At 39.0% G+C, this 21,451-nt stretch overlaps 1 protein-coding gene across 1 annotated transcript in view; it reads right to left on the bottom strand.

Annotated features, from left to right (window-relative positions):
* The window catches only part of LOC149141977 (uncharacterized), a 33,928-nt gene extending 22,813 nt beyond the window's left edge, over positions 1-11,115 (bottom strand). Inside the window, exons 1-2 of the mRNA XM_089448549.1 lie at positions 10,370-11,115; positions 10,132-10,261 (exon numbers count right to left, since the gene is read on the bottom strand). Of these exons, the coding sequence (XP_089304675.1) occupies positions 10,132-10,261; positions 10,370-10,762 (523 nt within the window). The 5' untranslated portion in view covers positions 10,763-11,115. The remainder of the gene's footprint in view (positions 1-10,131; positions 10,262-10,369) is intronic.
* Between the last annotated feature and the right edge of the window lie 10,336 nt (positions 11,116-21,451).

Below are 21,451 nucleotides of genomic sequence, written 5' to 3' on the forward strand. Positions count from 1 at the left end.
GAGGTGGCATTTGGAGCATTTATTGTTGATGATGTCAGCATGAGAGAGCTTACAGCTCACACGTGTGGGCTAATTAGGGCATATTTTGATAAAGTTAGTGGGTTGGCTTGAAACCCAAGTACATTTTAGCATCAAGCTCATTTTAGGGGCTTTGTTAGGCTAACTATTAGTCCTAAATTCCTAATCCTCATATAAATAGAGGATAGGCTCATTGTATTGGATCATCATCACTTGTGACTTCTTTCTGTTGAGAAATGTAACTATGCTCGGTCTTCAAGATTGTCATTATACTTGTATTATTGTATATTTAATGTAAAAAGAATAAGAAGAAAAATTATTATAAGCATGGGTTTCATGCTCAAGTCAATTAGGTCGAGCATGTTCTTCATGCTTCTAAGGCTTGTCAAGACAAAAGAATTATTTAAGAATCATTTTCATGTATATAAGACCCTAATGGGCATTTTGTGTCAAGAAAGAAAATTTATTTTTGTATCTCAAGGTTCAAAAGAATCCTCCAAGATCAAGTCAACCTATCCTGAAGAAGTCGGCCTAGAAGGCCTATTCGACCACATGAAAAGGTATATATAGAAGTGAATTTCGTCCTCGTTTGAAAAAAAACACAATCTACAAGTTTGATCTGTAATAGCAAGAAGAAGAGAAGAAGTGTGAAGAGGCTAGAAGTCAAGGAGAAACCTTAGCAAAGGAAGGAGGATCCATTCTTGACTATTCTTGCTCACACATTGCAAAAAGGAAGAGGATTTCAAATCTGTTGCAATGCCAAAAGTTGAAGAATGTGAAAATTTGGAAGACCCAAATTTCTACTGCAACAACCGATTAAGTATCTTCTATTTGTTAAATTACTAAACAAATTATTTACTGCATCCTACAGCAAATACGGAAACGAATACATAACAGCCTTCACCAATTATATTAAATATGGAAACAAGAAACTGACCAAGAAAGAAATACACAACACATGACACCGTTATTTTTGGACAAATGTCCCCAGAAAAACCCAATGCGAGAAAACCGGTGCAACAGCTGAGGGTTTGTATTATTAAGCAGTAGTTTTCTGAATACAATCTTTGGATGCCTTGTTGGCTATCTAATACACATAATCTAACTATAAGAAGATTAGTGAGAAATACCTCACATTGTCACTGGTGATCTGACACTGATCCATGCCGTAGATGGTTGGCCCCACGTTGGCTCTGCGCAGCTACTGCATCAACCTACACAGTTTTGTGTCAACTTCTCTAGGGATCTGCATCACCTCTTCCCGGATCTCCTTCTGTCTGGAGCTTCGTTCCTTTGTCTCTCCGGTCTCACACCCTAGCTTCTGGCTCAAGAACTCGACTTCCCAGCTAAATTTCAGACTCCCTCTGAAGCTTTGCGCTGCCTCTACATGAGCATACGCTGCCCAGCGTAGCCTCTGCGCTGCCTCTTTTGGATCTCTCTCTACCTCCTCTGCAATGTATTCCCGGATCAGGAAATCTCCCTCTAGAACTATCCCTACCCCTCACTGCAAGAAATCACTTCGATCTTCTCTCTAGCAACTACTGCACTGCCCTCTCTGAGAAATTCGATCTCTTGATCTCTCTCCGATGTGTTTTCCAAATGCCCATCGAAGTCCTTATAATCCTCCAGTTGAGTAATCAACGGCCCAGATTAGATTCTAATCAATGGCTCAGATCATTTGGACTCGATCTTCGTCTTCTTCTAGAAGTTTCACCCTTAGTTTGATTAATAACCTTTAATTATTTTAATTTCCTAAGTTTAGACTTGGGCACCCATTAAAAATAATTAATTATTTTAATAAAACTGTCTTTGGGTGGAATTTCCCAAAACGATTTCTAGGTATTCTAGAATGCATATGTACAAGCCTCCCTACAAACTTTGAGGCTTAGATCACATTCGATGCTACCAGAAATCAACACTCCCTCTTACCGAGGAATGTGCTCTAGTAATGCAACCTGTTGAAGCATCACCCTTCTCTATAACATCTCCCTCTATGTTGCTGATGTCTGACATCACTGCCCACCAACTAATACGGAATGCTGCATTTGTACTATTGCTGACCCTGCCACTACCAACACTGCATTTGTACTGCAACCCTTGTAAATGTTTCATTTGTGCTGTTGTTGGCCCTGCCACTGCCAATGCTACATCTGCACTGCAACCTCTCCAATTGTTGTTGTTATTACTTCAGCAACGAAAAAGCATCCAAAATTGCTAAACATGTGTTCAGTATGATGCATCTGTTGCTGGAGTTTTGACTACTGCTAGTGTCTACGTTGTTACTAAAGCCACTGTGTTGCTGCTGACTCTGCTTTGTGCCAACTGCACTGCTGCCAACACTAGTTTTGCATTGCTCAGATTATGGCACTCCTAGCCACTGCAATTGTTACTCCAACACTCCTCTGCACCAACTAACCTGGTCCATCTTGCTACTTCTCATCTGGGCTCCCGTAGCAAGGTTTTGATCCAAGAGGTGGACTCCTCAAGGATCCTGCCCATCTGTAGTTCTTTCGAACTTACAGTTCTAGATCACCCCACCTCTCTCCTAGAGGTATCTAGGCAACCATGGCAAACTCTTCCTCCTCGATCTTTGCAGATGCAGCCTTCAGATCATATTTCTCGTCCTTGCCCTTCTTCTTAAGAGGGCACTATGTAGCGTAGTGACCAAATTCACCACACCGGAAGCACTTGATCTTTGAGACATCTTTCTTCTTTCTTCGCTGCTCCTGTTGCCCCTTTGATGCAAGGGCTACATTTTCTTCCTCCTCCTTGGGCTTCGTCCCACTGCTGCTACTGCTATCAAGTTTGCACTTGACTAAGTCTCTCCTCATCTCTTCCTGCTGAAGAGCAGCCCACATTCCTTCCCAATCTGGCAATCTCTCTCTGCCCAGGATACTCTGGACAAACACTTGCCATTCTTCTGAGACTAAATTCAGGGCCAGCCTCACCATCTCGGTAGGCTGAGGTGTTGACCCCACAGCTGCCAATGAGTCTCAGATTTCCTGAAGCTTCGTTAGGAACGGATCAATGCGTTCCCCCTTCTGCATCTGCGTGGATCTCATCTTCTGCTCCAAGTACATCTTTCGTTGCTCAAAAGATCCTTCGTATAGCGTAGCCAATGCTTCCCACATCTGTCGGGTAGTATCTTTGCTGGCAATGTGACACACTACGTGATCTCTCACTCCGTCAAGGATCAATCGCTTGGCCTTTGCCATCTCACCCTTGTACTTCTTGAGTAGATCTGGATCCGCGGGTACAGCTACCACACTATCGACATAGGTTTTGAGATCGTGCTCATCTAGAAGACATGAGATCCTTGCCTTCTAGATCACATAGTTGGATGCACCATCCAATCGATCTTGATCTCTTAACCCACTAGATGCCATCTCTGCCAATGAAATGTCAAACTGCCTCCTCTCCTTTGCGCAGCACTAGGCTAGCCTACGCACTCCCTGCTGGAGTTAGTAGATCTGCTCCTCTTTGTTGCTGCTCAACAATAGAGAAATTGGACTTCTTGGTTGGAAGTCCTCTGAGGAAGAATTCCATCAAAATAGTGTCTCCTTCTCTCTTTTGACGTTTTCCTGCACTAGAAATTGCTGCAGAAAATTGCATCTCTCTAGAAAACTGCTTTGCGCTAATGCTTTTGCGTTGCTCCCTCTAACACTGGCAAACTTCGATCTGGAAATCTTTCTCTCTGTCGACTCACTCAGAGAGAGATTTTCCCACGAAAATTTGCCCTCCTGGCTTGGACTACACAATCCCTTTGAGGATTCAATTTTCTGCCTACGCAACTTCCTCCTCTTTAGAGCTGGGCTCTTCCAGCTCTGCTCTCTTGCTTCACCTACGCTTCGATACCATGTGAAAATTTGGAAGACCCAAATTTCTATTGCAACAACTAATTAAGTATCTTCTATTTGTTAAATTACTGAACAAATTATTTACTGCATCCTACAGCAAATACTGAAACTAATACACTACAACCTTCACCAATTAAATTAAAAGCAGAAACAATAAATTGAGCAAGAAAGAAATACACAACACATGACACCGTTATTTTCGGACAAGTGTCCCCAGAAAAATCTAATGCGGGAAAACCAGTGCAGCAGCTAAGTTTTTGTATTATTAAGCAGTAGTTTTCTTAATACAATCTTTGGATGCTTTGTTGGCTATCCAATACAGAGAATCTGACTGGCAGAAGATTAGTGAGAAATACCTCACACTATTACTGGTGATCCGACACTAATCCAAGCCCTAGATGGTTGGCCCCACGCTGAATCTGCACAGCTACTACGTCATCCTACCCAATTTTGTGTCAACCTCTCTGGGGATCTACGCCACTTCTTCTCGAATCTCTTGTTGTCTGGAGGTTCGTTCCTCTACTCTTTGGTCTCACACCCCGACTTCTGACTCAAGAACTCGACTTCCCAGCTAAATTTCGGACTCTGAAGCTCTGTGCTACTTCTAGGTGAGCATACGTTGCCCAACGTAGCCTCTGCGCTACCTCTTCTAGATCTCTCTTTGCCTCCTCTGCAATGTATTTCTAGATCAGGAAATCTCCCTCCGGAAATATCCCTACCCCTCACTAGAAGAAATCACTTCGATCTTCTCTCTAGCAACTACCGCACTGCCCTCTCTGAGAAATTCGATTTCTTGATCTCCCTTCGATGTGCTTTCCAAATGCCCATCAAAGTCCTTATAATCCTCCAGTTGAGTAAACAACGACCCAGATTAGATTCTAATCAATGGCTCAAATCATTTGGACTCGATCTTCGTCTTCTTCTAGAAGTTTCACCCTCAATTCGATTAATACCCTTTAATTATTTTAATTTCCTAAGTTTAGACTTAGGCACCCATTAAAAATAATTAATTATTTTAATAAAATTGTCTCGGAGTGGAATTTCCCAAAACGATTTATGGGTATTGTAAAATACATGTGTCCAAGCCTCCTTGCAAACTTTGAGGCTTAGAGCACATCCGATGCTACCAGAAATCAACACAAAACAAGTTGCAAACTTGCAGTTGAGGGCAGAAACTCTGAGTTGACCAACAAATGAGAAGTTTGACTTCCATTGATTTTGTTGACTTGGACTTATTTGAAGAAGCATTTCTTGGAAGGTTGACTTGGTGCTTGGAGGGAACATTTGTCTTGGTCTAAAGGTCTTGAATGTCTCATTTTGTCTTGGTTCTATAAGAAGAAGAGAATTTTGAATGGGTTTTCCCCTAGGAGAGGGGTTTTTCCCTAGCTGAGAGCCTACATACTATGTTCTATTATTGTTGTGATCTTCATGTTCTTTATGGTTTGATAGTTGCTTGATGAAAAGAAGACAAGAAAATATAAATTAAAATTATCACAAGCTATTATCAAAGTAAGAAAATATTTTTTCTGCCTTTTGATTTTCTAACATGGTATCGAAGCTAAGGTGAGGAAGGAAAAAGGCAACTTGAAGATCATTTGCTCTAATCATTTTGGAAGGGATACAAGGAAGGGTATAAGGAGAGGCTCTTGGGAAAGAAAGGCTACTTGGGAAAAGAGTTTTGAAGACATCTTTGAAGAAGCATCTAGGAAGATCTTTTGAAGGCTCTTAGAAGACATCATTTATCATTATCTTAAAATAAGATCTCTTTCTCTTGAAGGATCTTATAAAAGTCTTTTGGGACCATCATTGAAGAAAGTAGTATCAATAACCTTTGGGAGCATCATTAAAGAAGGAATAACCAACACTTTAGGACTATTATCAAAAGCAAGCTTGGAAAGAAGCCTATTAAAGACTACAAGAGATCAAGACCTCTACAAGAATGACATTAACAAGTGTACCAATGGCATCAACAATGAAATCAGAAAATAAGCTTCAAGGAGCTTCAAATTTTAGAGCCTAGAAAACAAGGATGGATCTTATCCTAGCTAGAAACAAAGTCTTGGACATTGTGCAGGGTAAAGTTAAAGAACCTACAAATGATGTTGGATGTCAAGTCTCTTCCTAAATTATTTTGGAGCAATATTAATTTCTACATTTTGGGGCCAATTTTGGACGTGATGGGGAGCCATTCGATGTTATTAGGAGGCTAGACTTAGGAGAAGTTATTTCGATGTGGTTAAGTATACGTGGGGGCCACCCATACTAGGGGAATATGCATTCACTAGTTCGATTTGCATGGAGGGGAAATCGATGGTTAGGTGAGGGACCCACAATAGAGGGAAGATGGAGGGAAAATTGCTCCACGAAATCTATATAAGGAAAGCAGCTCTCCTCATTTGGATATCTTATCTTTTGACATATTGAACTCAATCTTAGTTGCTCGAGTTACTTAGCCGGGTTACTGTGTTATTTAGCACACGAGTGTCTCCGAGCAGAGATCTCAACCCTTGCTTCGGTGGACTTCGAGTGCCAGCCCTAGGAGGGAGTTCTTCTTCATCTCAGTTCGTAGCAGCAGCAGGGGGCAAGTTACAGCAGCTGCAAGTCGAGTACCAGCAGCAGCGGGGAGTAACAACAACACAGGGATTGCGCAGTCACAGCATGAGGCACTCCGAGAAGTTGGGGAGACAGGAGCATCCTTTCATCATTTTCAGGAGTATAGAGGGCAGCTACAGACAAGAGGGCCATCCTACACACAGCTCTCATTTCATCACACGCAGGACTATGTCATCTCCTCCATGACTGTGCAGTCATTGGAGTGAGACTCTTTGGGGCAGCACCATCTGGGGGAGTTTGGAGCTGGGGTGCTGGGAGATCATTTGGAGGGCCATTTGAGGAGGATTGTTGGAGTTGGGAGAGCAGAGATTGACAGGATCAGTCACAGCAACAAAATTCGAAATTGGAGGAGGGCCAAGCTATGAAGGGTCAATTTTTTAAGGTTGGAACCACTTTCTGGGTTTTTTTGGGTTTTGGGAAAGGATCATACTCCTAATTTTATAGAATTTTTTGCGCAGGTCTGAGGGGTCAAATAGAGGTCTCAACTCAGCTAGCAAGTAGAGGAGCTAAGGAGAATTTGGGCAAAAATTCCAAGGTCAACATTTGGCCAATTCCTTCATGGGTTATTTTGGGTTTCTTGCGTAAAAGCTGGGATTAATTTCCCAGAATTTTTTGAGCAACAGGGAAGGCTCTAACAACAGATCATTTCAGGCAACAGCACCTTTCTAGGCAGTAACAATGCAGCGTTTGTGCCGGATTATCGGCAGATTTGAGGAGGGTGTTCCCTTGTTCATTTTGGGGCTTTTGTTGGCTTGCCTAGAGCAAGCCCAGGTGCACACATTCCAACACCTTGTTGTACACCTCTTTCCATTTAATAAAATGAGTAGACAGTGCAGTTTGGTCTCCAATTATGTGGTCTAATGGTCTGATTTAATTTTATGGTGTTGTTTTTAATACAAATATACAAACCTGAGAATTTATGACAATAGCAGTAAAGCCTAGATCATAAATGTCAATGCTGATCAAACAAGATGGAAATCTTCCTCTAAGTGACTTGGTCAAGCCCAGTCAACTTCAATCTTCAACAGTAAGCTCAATGCATCCTTCTAGCTGCTTGGAAGATCCTCCACATGGCAGCAACAGGCTGCTGCAATCACGATTCAATCTGGTCAACACATTGACCCAACACTCCTCCACAAAATGTTGTTGTCCTCCACTGTTTGCTTGCTGCTCCTGCAAATCTGGTTAGGGCACAATATGCAGCCCTTAACCCTCTACGCTGTCAGCAAACTAAATTTCTATGTTGTCCTAAGGACTCCTACAAGTAGCCCATCAAACTGACTCAACACATACAAGATGCACTTCAAAATGTGTGCACTAGCGTTGCTGCAATTCTGGACTGGTTAGGGCACCCAACCACAGTCCCTAACAACCCTCAAACTAACCCAGAATTGCTTCCTCTTGTTGCGGTTGTCCTCCAATAGGGTGTTGCCCTCCACGCTGCTCCTTTAGGGCAGTTTCAAGCCCAACGCACAAACCTGTCTCCCCAAAAATGGTTGCGGCATCCTATAGATCCTTCACTATGCTTGCGGCAGCTTCTTCAGCAGTTTCTTAGCAGGACTGTTCACCCTTCAACAAGGCTCTAAGACAGTCCCCTCACCCTCGACCTTCAATATCAAGACTGCGGCCCTCAAGATAGCACCTTGGCCTCCTCAACAATGCCCAAAACAGTCTTCCATCCCTCACTGTCCTGTCCTTAGCTTGTTGTGCGTATTAGGGTCTCTTTGTTGCGGAATTAGGGCCACCTTTTGACAGCAGATTAGGACATCCTTTGTTGCGTATTGGAGCTCTCCTTAACAGCGGATAGATCTCCTTTAATCTCCGACGAGATCTCTTCTTTAACTGCGGCTAGATCTCCCTCTTGACCTCTCTTGCCACCAAACCCAAACGAGTGGAGAGAGATCATGAGAGATGTGTGTAACAAATGACTTGAGGTCTCCTCTATTTAAATGCAACGTTGAGGATAAGTTGGGGGTAATTTGCTTACTGACCGACCTTGACAAATTGTTAATAATATGAATTAATTCATATCTCCATAAATACATGTCGGAATCGGATGATCTTTAGATCAATCCTACACCTCTTGAAGAGAGGAAACCAAGAAAAATATCAGCTGCCATAAATAAGGTGACCCATATGGAGTTTGGCCCTAGTTGCCAATTTTAACATTATTGTTGAAATTCATTGTATGAATTCTAGATGATAGCATTGTATGCATTACTCACTTATAGAATGTGAATGGAAATCCCATTGGTGAATCTTTAAACTAGCTCTCCCAATTGATTTTGCTCCCTCACAAAAGTGATAGCTAGGGTTTTGAAACCTAGGGTTTCATTATTCCCTTACTCCTTGCCAAGATTTAGCATATTTTACACTCCCATAGACTCCATCATCCCAAGGACTAGGCATTGGCCTTGGTCACTTTGTTGATCATCCACAAAACTTCACTTAAATCTCATTTTCTCTCTCTTAAACTGATTTTCGGCCCCTCGAGGATAAGCCGCTAGCTAGGGCTAGGGCACAAATTGGACTAGGGTTGAAGTCATTGGCTTGTGGAAGGATTCAACATTGGAAGGAGTGTTGGTTGCCTCAAAATCAGCCCCTTTTAGTGGCTAATCCATCCATTTCAAAGTTGAAAACTTTTGCCCTAGGTAGATCTTGCCCTAAAAAAGCCCTAGTTTGCCCTAGGCTTCAACTTGAGTCTTATTGAAGGCTTATTGTTCCATTGGTTGCTAGTATTCATTGTTTAGAAGCCTTTTCTTGGCCTTGTGACTCTAGGTTGATCCTTTTGGCTTGCTATTTACCAAGTCGTAGATCATGTGTACCCTAAATAGGTTACGTTGGAGGATGTGAATTGCCCTATCATAATAATAATAATAATAATATCCATTTTTAAGGTCACAGCCAAGCCAGACACCAAATTGGTGTATGAGACCCCCTTGTTTGTGGGACAAGGGACCCACCTCCGCGCAGCGATTTGACTGCTAAGTCTACGAAGGCATACATACTCTACCCCCCTCTGGTTTTGAACCTGTGACCTCTTAGGAGGAAACACATGCTCTTAACCATATTTGATGAGCATTGTTCTTAGAAAGAGTTGTCCTCTATAAGTCTATCTTGTCACCTTATCCCTTGGACTTAGCATATCTCTCATAGGTAACCTACTGAAGGGAATTGGTGAATTTGTCTCATCTATCAATAGGTAGGTCTGTGATGGAGCGATGGGAATGGGAAATGAAAGATCGAGGGAACCGATGTTTTCCAAAGAGTTGCTGCTGCTGCCCACTCTATTTGATTATCATGTTAAAATCTTCCCCCAGTACTCTAACAAATGTATATCGGTTCAACCAACTATACGTGAAAACCATGTAGAACTTTATACCATGGCAAATAATGCTTGCCATAGAATGACCACATTTTCGATATAGCATAATATTTGCAACTATTCATAAGGTTGCTGGTTTTCTGAACAAATGGAGTAATCTAAAGTGACACACCAATCCCTGGCCTCTCAGCATGAAGCAGAGTTGTACAATCTTATGGTGGTATACTTCACTGAAATTTTCACAACTAAATATAAATAACTACTCTGCTGTTGCTGCTACTACTACCGATGTTGACTTCGTGATGGGATTTAGCATACCTTTTCTTAATCCTGGACAAACATCCTCTCCTTTAAACACCAGAGGCACGTCCACTTTCAGTTTAGCATGCTTGGGGGCCCAAACAAATACCACGTCGAGAATTTCCTCGGTGCCAGGGCGCCGGTGAACCTTGCCTCGTGATTATATTTACATAAGATGTCAGAAAGAGTAAGTTATATTTCAGAGTCTAGGGTTCAGGGCAGCAAATGATTTTGATAGGAATATAAGAGCGATTACCTTACGCGGCACAACCCTTCCTCTCTCAAGTAAATGGCTTGAGCGAGGGCCCGCAAGCACCTCGAGCTCGAATGTGCGAGACAGGAAGAACTCTTGGCCAATCTTATTCACAAGGCCATGGATTTGATCCCTTTCCACGCTCAACAGCCTTTTGCGCCGAACAGCATCCAACCCATTCTCCTCCTGTTCAAAAACAACGCTCGGCACTAACCCTGACTTCCTCTCCTTTGAAGCGAAGAATCTACCAGCCCTTTCTCTAGGAATCGCCTGAATAACCTCTGCCTCTGCCTCGGCTACTCTGCTGTAACTCAAACCTGTAAACAATGCGCATTCTCCTCGCCCCTTCGCCCTTCCCCAAATCCTGTTCGCCTGCTTTACCCAAAACATAACCATCTTACTTTAACATCCAGGCACTATACATTCCTCAGCCTCAACTCTTTAACAGCATACCATGATCATACTTTCACAGTCGACCATTCCTCGTCCTCGACTCTTTAACAGCATACGATGATGCCACTCTCAGAGTCAGCCACAACGTAGCTAAGTATGACTATGAGTTCATTGCTGGGGAATGGGATGAACAGCATGAGAAGTCGCCGAGGTTGATGAGTGTGGGCTGCGTAGTATTGGGCAGATTTAGATTTACTCCAGACAAGTATTCATTATAGTACATATAGATGAACAGCAACAGAACCATTGCAGCGCAGGGCACTCGCTGGCTTTTAAACAAATGTAGTTCTTTTAACGCGGCCATCAATCCTTGTTGTTTACAAATGATTTTGTAGATAGAGTAGTAATGATCAAATTCCATCTTTCTTGTTTACAAATGATTTTGGTTGATGATTATGAGTGGGATTAAACACTTCAATATAGTAATTTTTCTTTATTCCTAGCTCCTTATCCCAAGTACGTTTGTGGAACTTTTCCATAACAAAAGCTTTTATCTCTTTGCTGTTTATGGGACACGCATTCAAGCAAATACCCTATTTACTAAACCATATGTTATTTTGTTGCATCCAAGTTTTTTGCTCTTGCACAATCTATCATTAAAGACAACCTTAGGCCATCTACCTTCTTCCATTTGCTCAATTTTTTTTAAATACATTATGACTCGCACCATAGCAATTGCTTCAATAGGAGCAGTGTCTGTTTCACTTAACAAGATATCATAAGGAACTGCACTTTTAATCTTAAATTTGTTTGTAATCAAACGCTTCTGAATTTTCTCAATTTGTCTCCACTGCATGTCGGAGGTACTGCTAACCCACAGTTCACAACCATAGAGAATCACCGGAATCACTAGAAGCCCAAAAAGAGTTTGAGTGGTCTTCCAGTCCCATAACTCTGCCTCTCTACACCTATTTTGAAAAGCATAAAATGCTTTCCAACCCCCCAAAGTTCTTTTCTTTCTACAACCATTCCAGCTTAGATTTTTGTTGAAGTCAATTCCGAGGTATTTGTAATCCGCAACTTCTTCCAGAATGTTGCCTTCAAAGTAGAACTTATGTTGGTTATGTTTTCTTTTCTTAGAGAAGACCACTACTTTCGTTTTGCTGATATTGACTTGCATCCCCACACTTCTACAAAAATGCTCAAGGGATAGTAAGTGCCCTTGCAAACCAAGAGCCGATTTAGCAATCAGAGTAAGGTCATCTGCATACAAAAGAAGCCTTATAACAGACTTGCACAAATAGATACCATCACCCCCTTGCGAATTTAACCACTCCTCAAGCTTGTCGATATATAAACCAAAAAGGGTAGGAGACAGTGGGCAACCTTGCTTGACCCCGATATCGCTTCTAAAACTTTCAGAAATGCCTGCTGAAGTTCTAATTTTGACTTTCACCTCTTCATACAGCCTATGCATAGCTGCTCTCAAATGTTTAGGAACCCCAAGTTCCTCCATTCTTTGCCAAAGTTTATCCCTAGGAACCGAGTCAAACGCTTTTCTGAAATCAACAAAGCAACAAAAGACTTCTTCCTTTTTCTCCCAAACTTTTTCAATGATGTGCCTTAAAGTTATGCAATGATCAACTGTGGAATGCTTAGGTCTAAAACCTGCTTGCCCTTTAGCACGCTTATCTCTTTCTTCTGCCCACTTGCTAATTTTGTTTTCTAGCATGCTTCCAAATAGCTTTGCAAACAAAGGGTTTATCATGATGGTCCTATAATTGGAGGGATTATTGACATCACCGCTCTTGAAAAGAGGTATTGCCAGACTAGTTGTCCAATCTGTGGGGAGCCCTTGTTGTATGATGTTGTTGAAGATTTTTGTAATGTGAGGTGCAAGAATCTTTGAGCCCCACTTTAGATATTCTGCTTGGAGTTCAGCTAAGTCTTTTGCTTTTCCAACACCCAACTTCTTGATACCCATCTCTACCTCTTGTACCGTGAAGAGTTTAGTATCCGTGTTGACCAAGGGGGGAGGGTCAACCTTGGGAACCTGCTGGTAAAGTTGTCTTGCATAGTCCAACCATTTAGAAGCTGTAATATTATTTCCAATTTGTATCTTTTTCGGTTGGAGCTCCTTCCAAAATAATTTGGGATTATTTTTCCCAAGGAAAATTAATTCTTCCCTCCTTGAAACCATGAAATCAGTCTTTTTCTTGCTTAGTAAATGCTTGTAAGATTTGAGCTTTATGTTATCCTTGTTTGACTCTTTCCACATTCTCCTTGCCTTTTTGCATTTCTCGTCAAACCAAGCATTAATCGGAAAGCAATTTGTTTCAGACTTCTTAATTTTTGTTCTTTTGCACTTTGCAAGTGCGCATTGAATTAAATGTGTTAATTCGTGACTATGAAGGCTATGAATTGTAATTTTCTCCTTCTCAAAGAGCCTCTCTAGCGTCATTTTGAAGGTATTACAATTTTCTGGGGTCAAAAGAATTTTGCCCTGTGGGAGATTTTGTTGGACATGCTGAATTTTTGACTCCAATTGTTTCTTTCCAATCCAAGAGAAACATAAATAAATTGGCTTGTGATCTTATTTCAAATCCCACAGCTGATCTCCAACCAAAACTTCTTCCATTTTCTCACACAAACCATGCGAGCAAATTACATAATCTACCACACTTGCTCCATTGTAAGTATTGCAAGTGAAATTACCGGACTTTGCCCATCTAGTCAAGCCATTACAAATGACTAAATCAAAGGCCCCACATAGAGTAAGCAATTGTTCACCGAAGATATTGCAGCGCTTGTCCTCTGAAATTCTTTCCCACTGATGATTATTTTCTTCTGTAAGCCAAATAGGGTCACAATCATCTTTACAACAAAGAATGCTAGCTTGCTCACTTGCAGTCCTAGCATTGAAATCACCCACTATAAGGACTTCACCTAGCTGAGAATATGTTGCAATATCCGCTTTTAAAGCTACAAATGGATCTTTGTGGTCAAGCCCTCTACCTTTGTATATTTTTGAAACCTGTGGCGCAAAATAGCATGCTGCAATTCTGATGTGGTTTCCATTTTCTGATATTTTAAACCAAATGAATTGCTTATTTGAGTCTTCTTTTTCTAACTGAATGAGACGACCTTCTTTCTCCCTTACTAAAACCATGATACCCTCGTGCCCTTTGCCATTCCATGCTGCCTTGTTCCACACTGCCATCTTCCAGTATCCTTCAAACGAAGGTGTCTTGCACCCTTCATGCTCATGTGTTTCTATGAGGCAAATTATGTCTCTGTTTTCCGCAATAGGCCCTAACCCAGGTCCTCGTCTCCATGGGTAACCTCTGCAGTTCCAACAAACTAATCTTAAGGAAACCTGGGTATGACTTGATTGTTATTTATTTTGACATGTAAGACTCACATTTGAGTCTTTGTCCCTGTTTTCCCATACTGACCTTGCTTTCTGATTTCCTGTTGAAGAGTTTGTTGCCTCTTCTTTATTACCATATTGCTGCTCTGTTCTGGAAGGAGGTCCAAATTGCGCTATCACAGCTTTGCCTTTATAAATCCATGCTCTCTTTCCTTCATCTCTTGCTGCCCTAACCTTTAAAATTTCCTCTCTTCTTTCCCCCTGTTGTTTTACAGTTAAATATTCTTCTAGGAAAAAAGAGAACCCCTCAAGAGATGTTTCTTGCTTAGAATAATATATTTATCACGCAAGCTAGACATAATGACTTTTATGGGCCTGGCTCTCTCCCCGTTAAACTTACCCACCCTCCATGCTTGGCATATTTGTCCTTGCCATAGCAACTTGTCTTTCAAGAAGTCTCTTGCAAGGTCAAGAGTACATTCATTTTTTCCATAGTCTTTCACCCCTTTAATAATTATGTTTGCTGCGCTATTTTGTCTTTCCTTGCCTTCACTATCTTGCATGTTGTCAGCCTGAATATGTGTTTCTCCTTCCTTATTAGCAGAATTGCTAATAACTTGAGCCCAAGTTTTGGAAACTTTGGTGGAATCTTCTTTCATTTCTTCTTTTGCATTCTCTTCATGGTTGTTTATTTGGACAATCATTTTCCCTTTATCCTGGGATGATTTCACATTCACTATCTCTGTACTTTCCACTACAGATTTCTTTATGTTTTGCACATCCGCCTTCATGCGTTGCCATTCTGTCTTCCCTATTAGGAGAGCTTCCTGTAGCAATGCCACTTGTTCTTCTAAAATTTTATTGCTTTCTGTTAACGCCTTGTTCTCAGCCGTTATTATATGAATTTGATGATCTCTTTCCTGCCCTTTAGCTTCTAAAACCTCCAACCTTTGTTTTGCATTTAACAATTCTTTCACATAAAGATCAAATGACCAGGTGAGAGGTGTGGATGTGGGACTATATAAGGCAAAATCATCAATGGTTTTTCCTTTGGACTTCTTGTTGCCATGTGCTTGTGGAGGAGACTTGTTTGAGTGCTTTTTGCGAAGGACTCGGTTACTTTTCTTTTTAGACTGTTTCTTCCTTGCTTGCTCCCATTTTAGACGGGCTATTCTTCGTTTTAAAATGCCCCGATATTGTTTGGCATTGACCCAAACCCACTTCCCAGCTTTGGCGGATGAGGCAATTTTCACTTGCCCTAAATCATTTGTTTCCACATGTTCTGAAATTTCTAGTTCCTTTATCATGTTTGAATGCATTTGTTGTTGCTTGCTTGCTGCTCAATACTTTCGCTGCATAAAAATTCTCTGTTTTCACACTGCTCATTGTTCGCTGCTCGCTGCTCTCGCTGCTGCCCACACTGCTCTACTTATATCGCTGACCACACTGCTCACCACGTTGCTATGCTCATAAATGCCCTGCCCCAAAACCCCATGGGCTCCATCTTTAACTGTTCTCTCTGCGATGAAATCAAACGGAATCACATGAAATTATTTTGCTCTCTCCGCTGCCTGAGCCCTGCAACACTTCCCCTTGTGCGTTTGCACTTTTGTTTCTTCTTCTCTCTGCAAACGAAGGGCGTTTCTTTCTGCAAACGGGTTATCAAACGGGTTTCTGCAAACGGGTTATCAACCAACGGGTTTTTGGATGAACCCGGGTTTGTAGATAGAGTAGTAATGATCAAATTCCATTCCAAATGGAATGGTAATAGGATTAGGATTAGCTTCTTTTTCATTTCGTTGTTTTTCTATGGAAGATTTATTTGTTGTGTGATTTAATCAAGCTTTGGATTTCCTTTCCAAATAATTTAATTTTCCACAAAATTTTGAATTATTTTTTCTTCCTAAACTTCACATAAACTAATTATTATTAATGAAAATTTCCATATTGTTAAATTTAATTTTTTTGTCTTTGTCTTTCTCTTTGTTTTTCTCACCTAAATTCAACGAAACAATTCTCCGTAAAATCACTATTTTTATTTATTTGAAATGCATTATGGAATGCATAAATAAATTCAATTAAATTGTTGTTTTGAGAAATTCATGAAATAAAATAACTGATTTTAAAATGATATAGGAAAATTTTCATTAATATGTTTAAAACATTCTATGTTTTTGTCTTTTTTTACATCTCTTATTATGAGCTTTGCCCAAAATCCAACCAAAAATTATTGGAATGGTGGATTATATTTGTTATATATGTATAGGCTGACTGCCCTAAGGGCTTTTCAAGGCCATGAATCCGCTTCAACATTAAAAAAAGCATTTCAAACAATAAAAAATAGTGATATCATGAAAAATTGACAATAGTGAGAAAGCCAAAAATGTAGAGTAGTTAGACTTCACCAAAATTGAGAGTCTAAATGTTCAATGTTTTTTCCCTTTTCTGCGCATATTTTCCAATGAATTTTGCCTCAAATCTAGCCAAGAATTATGGGAATGGCAAACCAGAATTGTTAAATATGTATGAACTGAGGGCAGCCATAGGCTTTTAATGACATTCAATCCATTTATGCATTGCATTTGAAACAATGAAAAATAATGATGTTGTATTGCCAAATTACAACAAGAAAGACAAAATAATATAATGACCAAACTTCACCAATTTAGCATAGTCTAAACATTTAAAAATTTTCTCTTTTCTAAGCATATTTTCCAACAAGTTTTGCTCGAAATCCAACCAAAAATTGTTGGAATGGCATATTTGAATTGTTAAATCTATACAAGTTCAGTGTCCCCTCGGTTTTTTAGGGCTTTGAATCCATTTATACATTCAAAATTGCATTGCAAATAACGGAAAATAGTGATCTCAACCATAATTGCATAATCAAACTCTTGAGAAAGGCAAAAATGTAGCACAATTAAACTCCATCATTTTAGCATAGTCTAAACATTCTACATTTTTCCCTTTTCTAGGAATATTTTCTAATGAGTTTTGTCTAAAATCTGACCGAAAATGGAATAGCAGATTAGAGTTTTTTAATTTATATAGAATTAGTGCCTCAATGGTTTTTTTAGGGTTCTAAATCCGTTAATTTCAAACAATGAAAGAAAGTGATCTCACCCAGAATTGTTTCGTTGAATTTCAAAGATAAATGAAAAAAAAAATGTAAAACAGTTAGATGTTGTCAATTTAGCATAATTAAACTTTCTACATTTTTGCCCTTTTATAAGCACATTTTCGTATGAGTTTTGCCCAAAACCCAACCAAAAATTGTTGGAATGGTAAATTATAATTGTTAAATTGATAACTATGTACCCCAAGGGTTTTTCGAGGCATTGAATCCATTTATGCATTTCAAACAACACATAATAGTAATCTCACAAAATAATTGCATTATCAGTTTCTAGCAAGAAAGGCAAAGATATAGAATTGTTGGACTTCATCGATTTAGTAGAATCTAAACGCTTTATGTTTTTCTTTAAAGGAAAAGGATTCGCCTCTCCTGACACTCCAACTGCTCCCAAAAATGTCTCAACCTCTACCTAATTTCTCTCGTGGTTACAGTTTTGGATCATAGCAGCTCTTCGTGGAGCATTTTTATATTATCAATTATGTTTCTTGTCTTTATGTTTAGACAACATCACAAACATTGCTTGTTTTTGGTTAGTTTTTAGAAAAAAATATTGCACTTTCACCACTAGTCTGGTTACCCCAATGGCAAACCGCAGTGGGAAAGATCTTGACTTGATTGCATATGATGTAATTTCTTGATTCAACAATAGAATTTGAAGCTTACAAAAAAAAAACTTTAAATTTTTTCTTTACAATTTTTTTCTTTTTTTTTTTCAATTTTGGAATAGAGTTGTAGTCTTATCTTCCACCCAAACCCCAATTGATCTAACCATATGAATGGTAAAGTGTGAAATAGAAGTTTTGGAGAGCTTTTGACTTTGTGCAGTTGAGCCATTAAATCTCTAGGATCTACACAGAGAACCCCACTTGAGTCAGAGGAGGACTAACTAGAAGCAAGAAGAGGGTTGGTAAGGTGATAGTGGCCGCCTGGAAGGTGCAGTGGAGCTTACACTTGAGATTTTGGACTTTATCTCTATAATTGCGAGATTTTTTTGTAACATGGCTATAATTGGAAACATTTCTTAGGCATGTTGAAACCAATAATCGTAAGGAACCCAATTCTCTGTGTTTTGTTCCTTATTTTGCATTGATATCTTTTAGAATTTACTAGCCATTTAATTTATATCACTGCATTAGTTATAATTTAACAATTACACTTAGTAACATTTATCATTTGAGTTTTTCTTATAAATTTGTATAAAATTAGATATAATTTTCAAATAATTTATTTTTAATTAATTTAAATAAATCTTTTTCTTTTTATAATTTAATAACCATTATGACCAATCTAGCTAGACCACAACATTAGAGAGACATTTGATATAACCCTTTCATGGTACCAATTATCGAAATGAGACTTTAGATGAAAACAATTCAATCAAGCAAGCTAAGGTCACCCCTGATTTAGGTTACACAGACCGATCCAGAGATAGAAAAAAAATTCAAAGAACCCTCAGATCTTTGGCTTAGCAAAACATGTGAACTAGCACAGATTCTCTTGACTTCGCTGCAAGATTCCCTTAATTAGGCATAGTTAAAAAAATTCATAGCATTAACTTAATAAAACGCATATTTTTTTTTTATACAATTATATATGGTTTAACGGTAAGTTTTTGTGGTGAAACCATTGAGACCGTGGTTCAAATCTCGGCTCAAGGAGTAGACTCCCCTTATCCAAGAGTCTTGGCTCTTACTAAATCGTAAGATCTGGTATATCTAGCTTGTAGGTTGTTGGATATACTCTTAGTGTTATAGTGGCAGCCATGAGGTTTGATCCTAGGCCTGACCCAAATTAGTCCAAGGAGTTACTGATTCCACCATGGTTTAAAAAAAAAGCATAATTTTTGTTAATGTTTTACCCTTGGGTTTCAATGTTGGTTCTTTGTAAATCTCATTGTACCTAAATTTCCCAATAAACTTGATGCCACCTCTGATAGCTAAGATCTAAAATTATCTAAATATTTTATTATATTAATAATTTTGTGAGAAGACACACATTTGAATACATCACGCCTCTACGATTTTTTTAGTTTTGTGAACAACCATATGTGATATTGTCAAAGTATTTATTTTTGCAATGCAATGTTTAACATTGTCAACACATTGTTAATGCACTTATGACAATTATCCCTTATTGTTCATTATTGCAAAATAAATAAATTATGATATGTGATATAAATTCATTAAAATGTAAAATAATTAAAGAGCATTTATTAGCCTCTATGGTTAGCTTAGTTGGTCGAGTCCCTGTGGTTAAATTATCTTTGTTATTGAGAGGTGACGGGTTCAATTCTCTTGACACTCTCGAGGTTAGGCTCCATGGTTGAGTCAGTAAGAAGTGATCCTTTCAAGTAGGTCTGTTTGGTACAAATATTTCATGGATGCAGTTGTCACCGATCTTTGGGGACCGTCAACTGCATGAAAAGAGAGAGTAAAATTAAAGAGCAATTATTCTCTTGTTTGTCAATTTCATTATTCCATAGTCCCACATTAATATATGGTCATTTGGAAGAAAAAAATTATCTTTATTGACACTGAACGCATTATGAAATAATGACATGGTGTTTGTTTATGCAAAATAAAATTCTCTTGTGGTTTAAATATGGTTGAAGAAACATAATAATGCTTAACATGATTACACTTTATCTCTAGGAATGATATTTCTTAGAGATCTTTTAGGCTAGAGACATGTTCCAACATTTCATTATGCATTTGAAACTATGGTTTGGGAAACATACACTTGCGGATATCAAAGACTTCAAGAGGCTACCCATTAAGCTTAAGACTCACCATGTTGGAGGTCTAAGTAACCCTTGTTGGTACTCATTCAAGCAGGATTGCATTAGATTTACTTGAATATGGAAATCACTTCCACATATCTTAAGTATATTAGAAGTCTCCTAGGCCTCTTGAAACCATTCATTCCATTACCTAACTATTATATTGTACCGCAAACAACGTTTAGGAAGATTACCCTCTTGTACGATGGTAATCGAGTAATATGGCCAAGGGAACAATCTATTCTTCTCGGTCAGTGCTCTAAGGGATTGGGCCAAGTACCACTATTCAAGCCATGTCAATATATTTGAGGGATATAGGATATGGAAAACCCTTTGTCTATGAGAATTTCAAGCCCATAAATTCAAAAATTTAATTTGCGTTATTTAACTAGCATTTACACTTTTATTGTGGAATCAATAATTAATAGATGCATTTTTCATTCGCTACAAATACATTGCTTAAATCATATGGTCAGTATGTTTTAAACACTCCACCACCAACTTGCACCAATAATCATTTGAATAATTACCAATTAACATTAAACCATAGTCTTTTAGAACAAGTTAAAAGTTTACTCCTAGCCATATTCTCACTCATACTACACAATAGGCTTGGGATTAAAGCATAGGGAACCCCCCTTTGGTTGGGAAACCACCCTTAGACCTAGAAGTGAGGGACAATATTGTGGGGCTATAGTGGGTAGCTTGTCGAATATTTCCTTAGACTTTCCCCTTGGTGATGTTAAGAATTTTCTTCTAGGGAGAATTCAAGAGATAACACATGGGGTTGAAGAAAACATAATAATGTCCCTCTAAATTGATCACACCTTCATTTTTTTCACTTTTTACTTTTGATTTGTCAAAATTTCTTTCCATTGCATTTTTTAACTCTAGAGATATTACAATAGAATATTATGCATTCACATTTATGTTAAATGCTCCATAAAAATGAAAAATTTGATGATACTCATTATCATCATCATCGAAAAAAAGGTGGAAAAGAGAGCCTACAGAACTAGTATCCTAGTATATTCAAATCTGGTAGTCATACCTGATTTTTTAGACAACAAAACACAACAAAATTGGTAGATTGGTAATGGTAAGTTGTAACTCATTGGATATTGTGCAAAAATGTCCGCAAGACTCTAATAGAGTTAGTCATAGACTTGCAATTTGTAGCTATCTTGCACACCTGAGAAAATTTGCAGCAAAACACTATGCATCGACATTTTGTTTTAAAGCCTCCATAAAAACAAAGACAATGATGCTACTCAATAGTGAAATGCTCCATTATTCGTTAATCTAATTGAAATCCATTGAGAAAGGGTGAAAATGTTGTCCAACATATGCAATCCTCTTAAAATTCCTTCTTAGTCATTATGCTTGTAGCCTATTGATATCTTCATA

The sequence above is a fragment of the Pinus tabuliformis genome, chromosome X (genome assembly GCF_031772625.1).
Source record: "Pinus tabuliformis cultivar Carrire ecotype Pingquan chromosome X, CPIR1, whole genome shotgun sequence".
Taxonomy (NCBI): Eukaryota; Viridiplantae; Streptophyta; class Pinopsida; order Pinales; family Pinaceae; genus Pinus; species Pinus tabuliformis.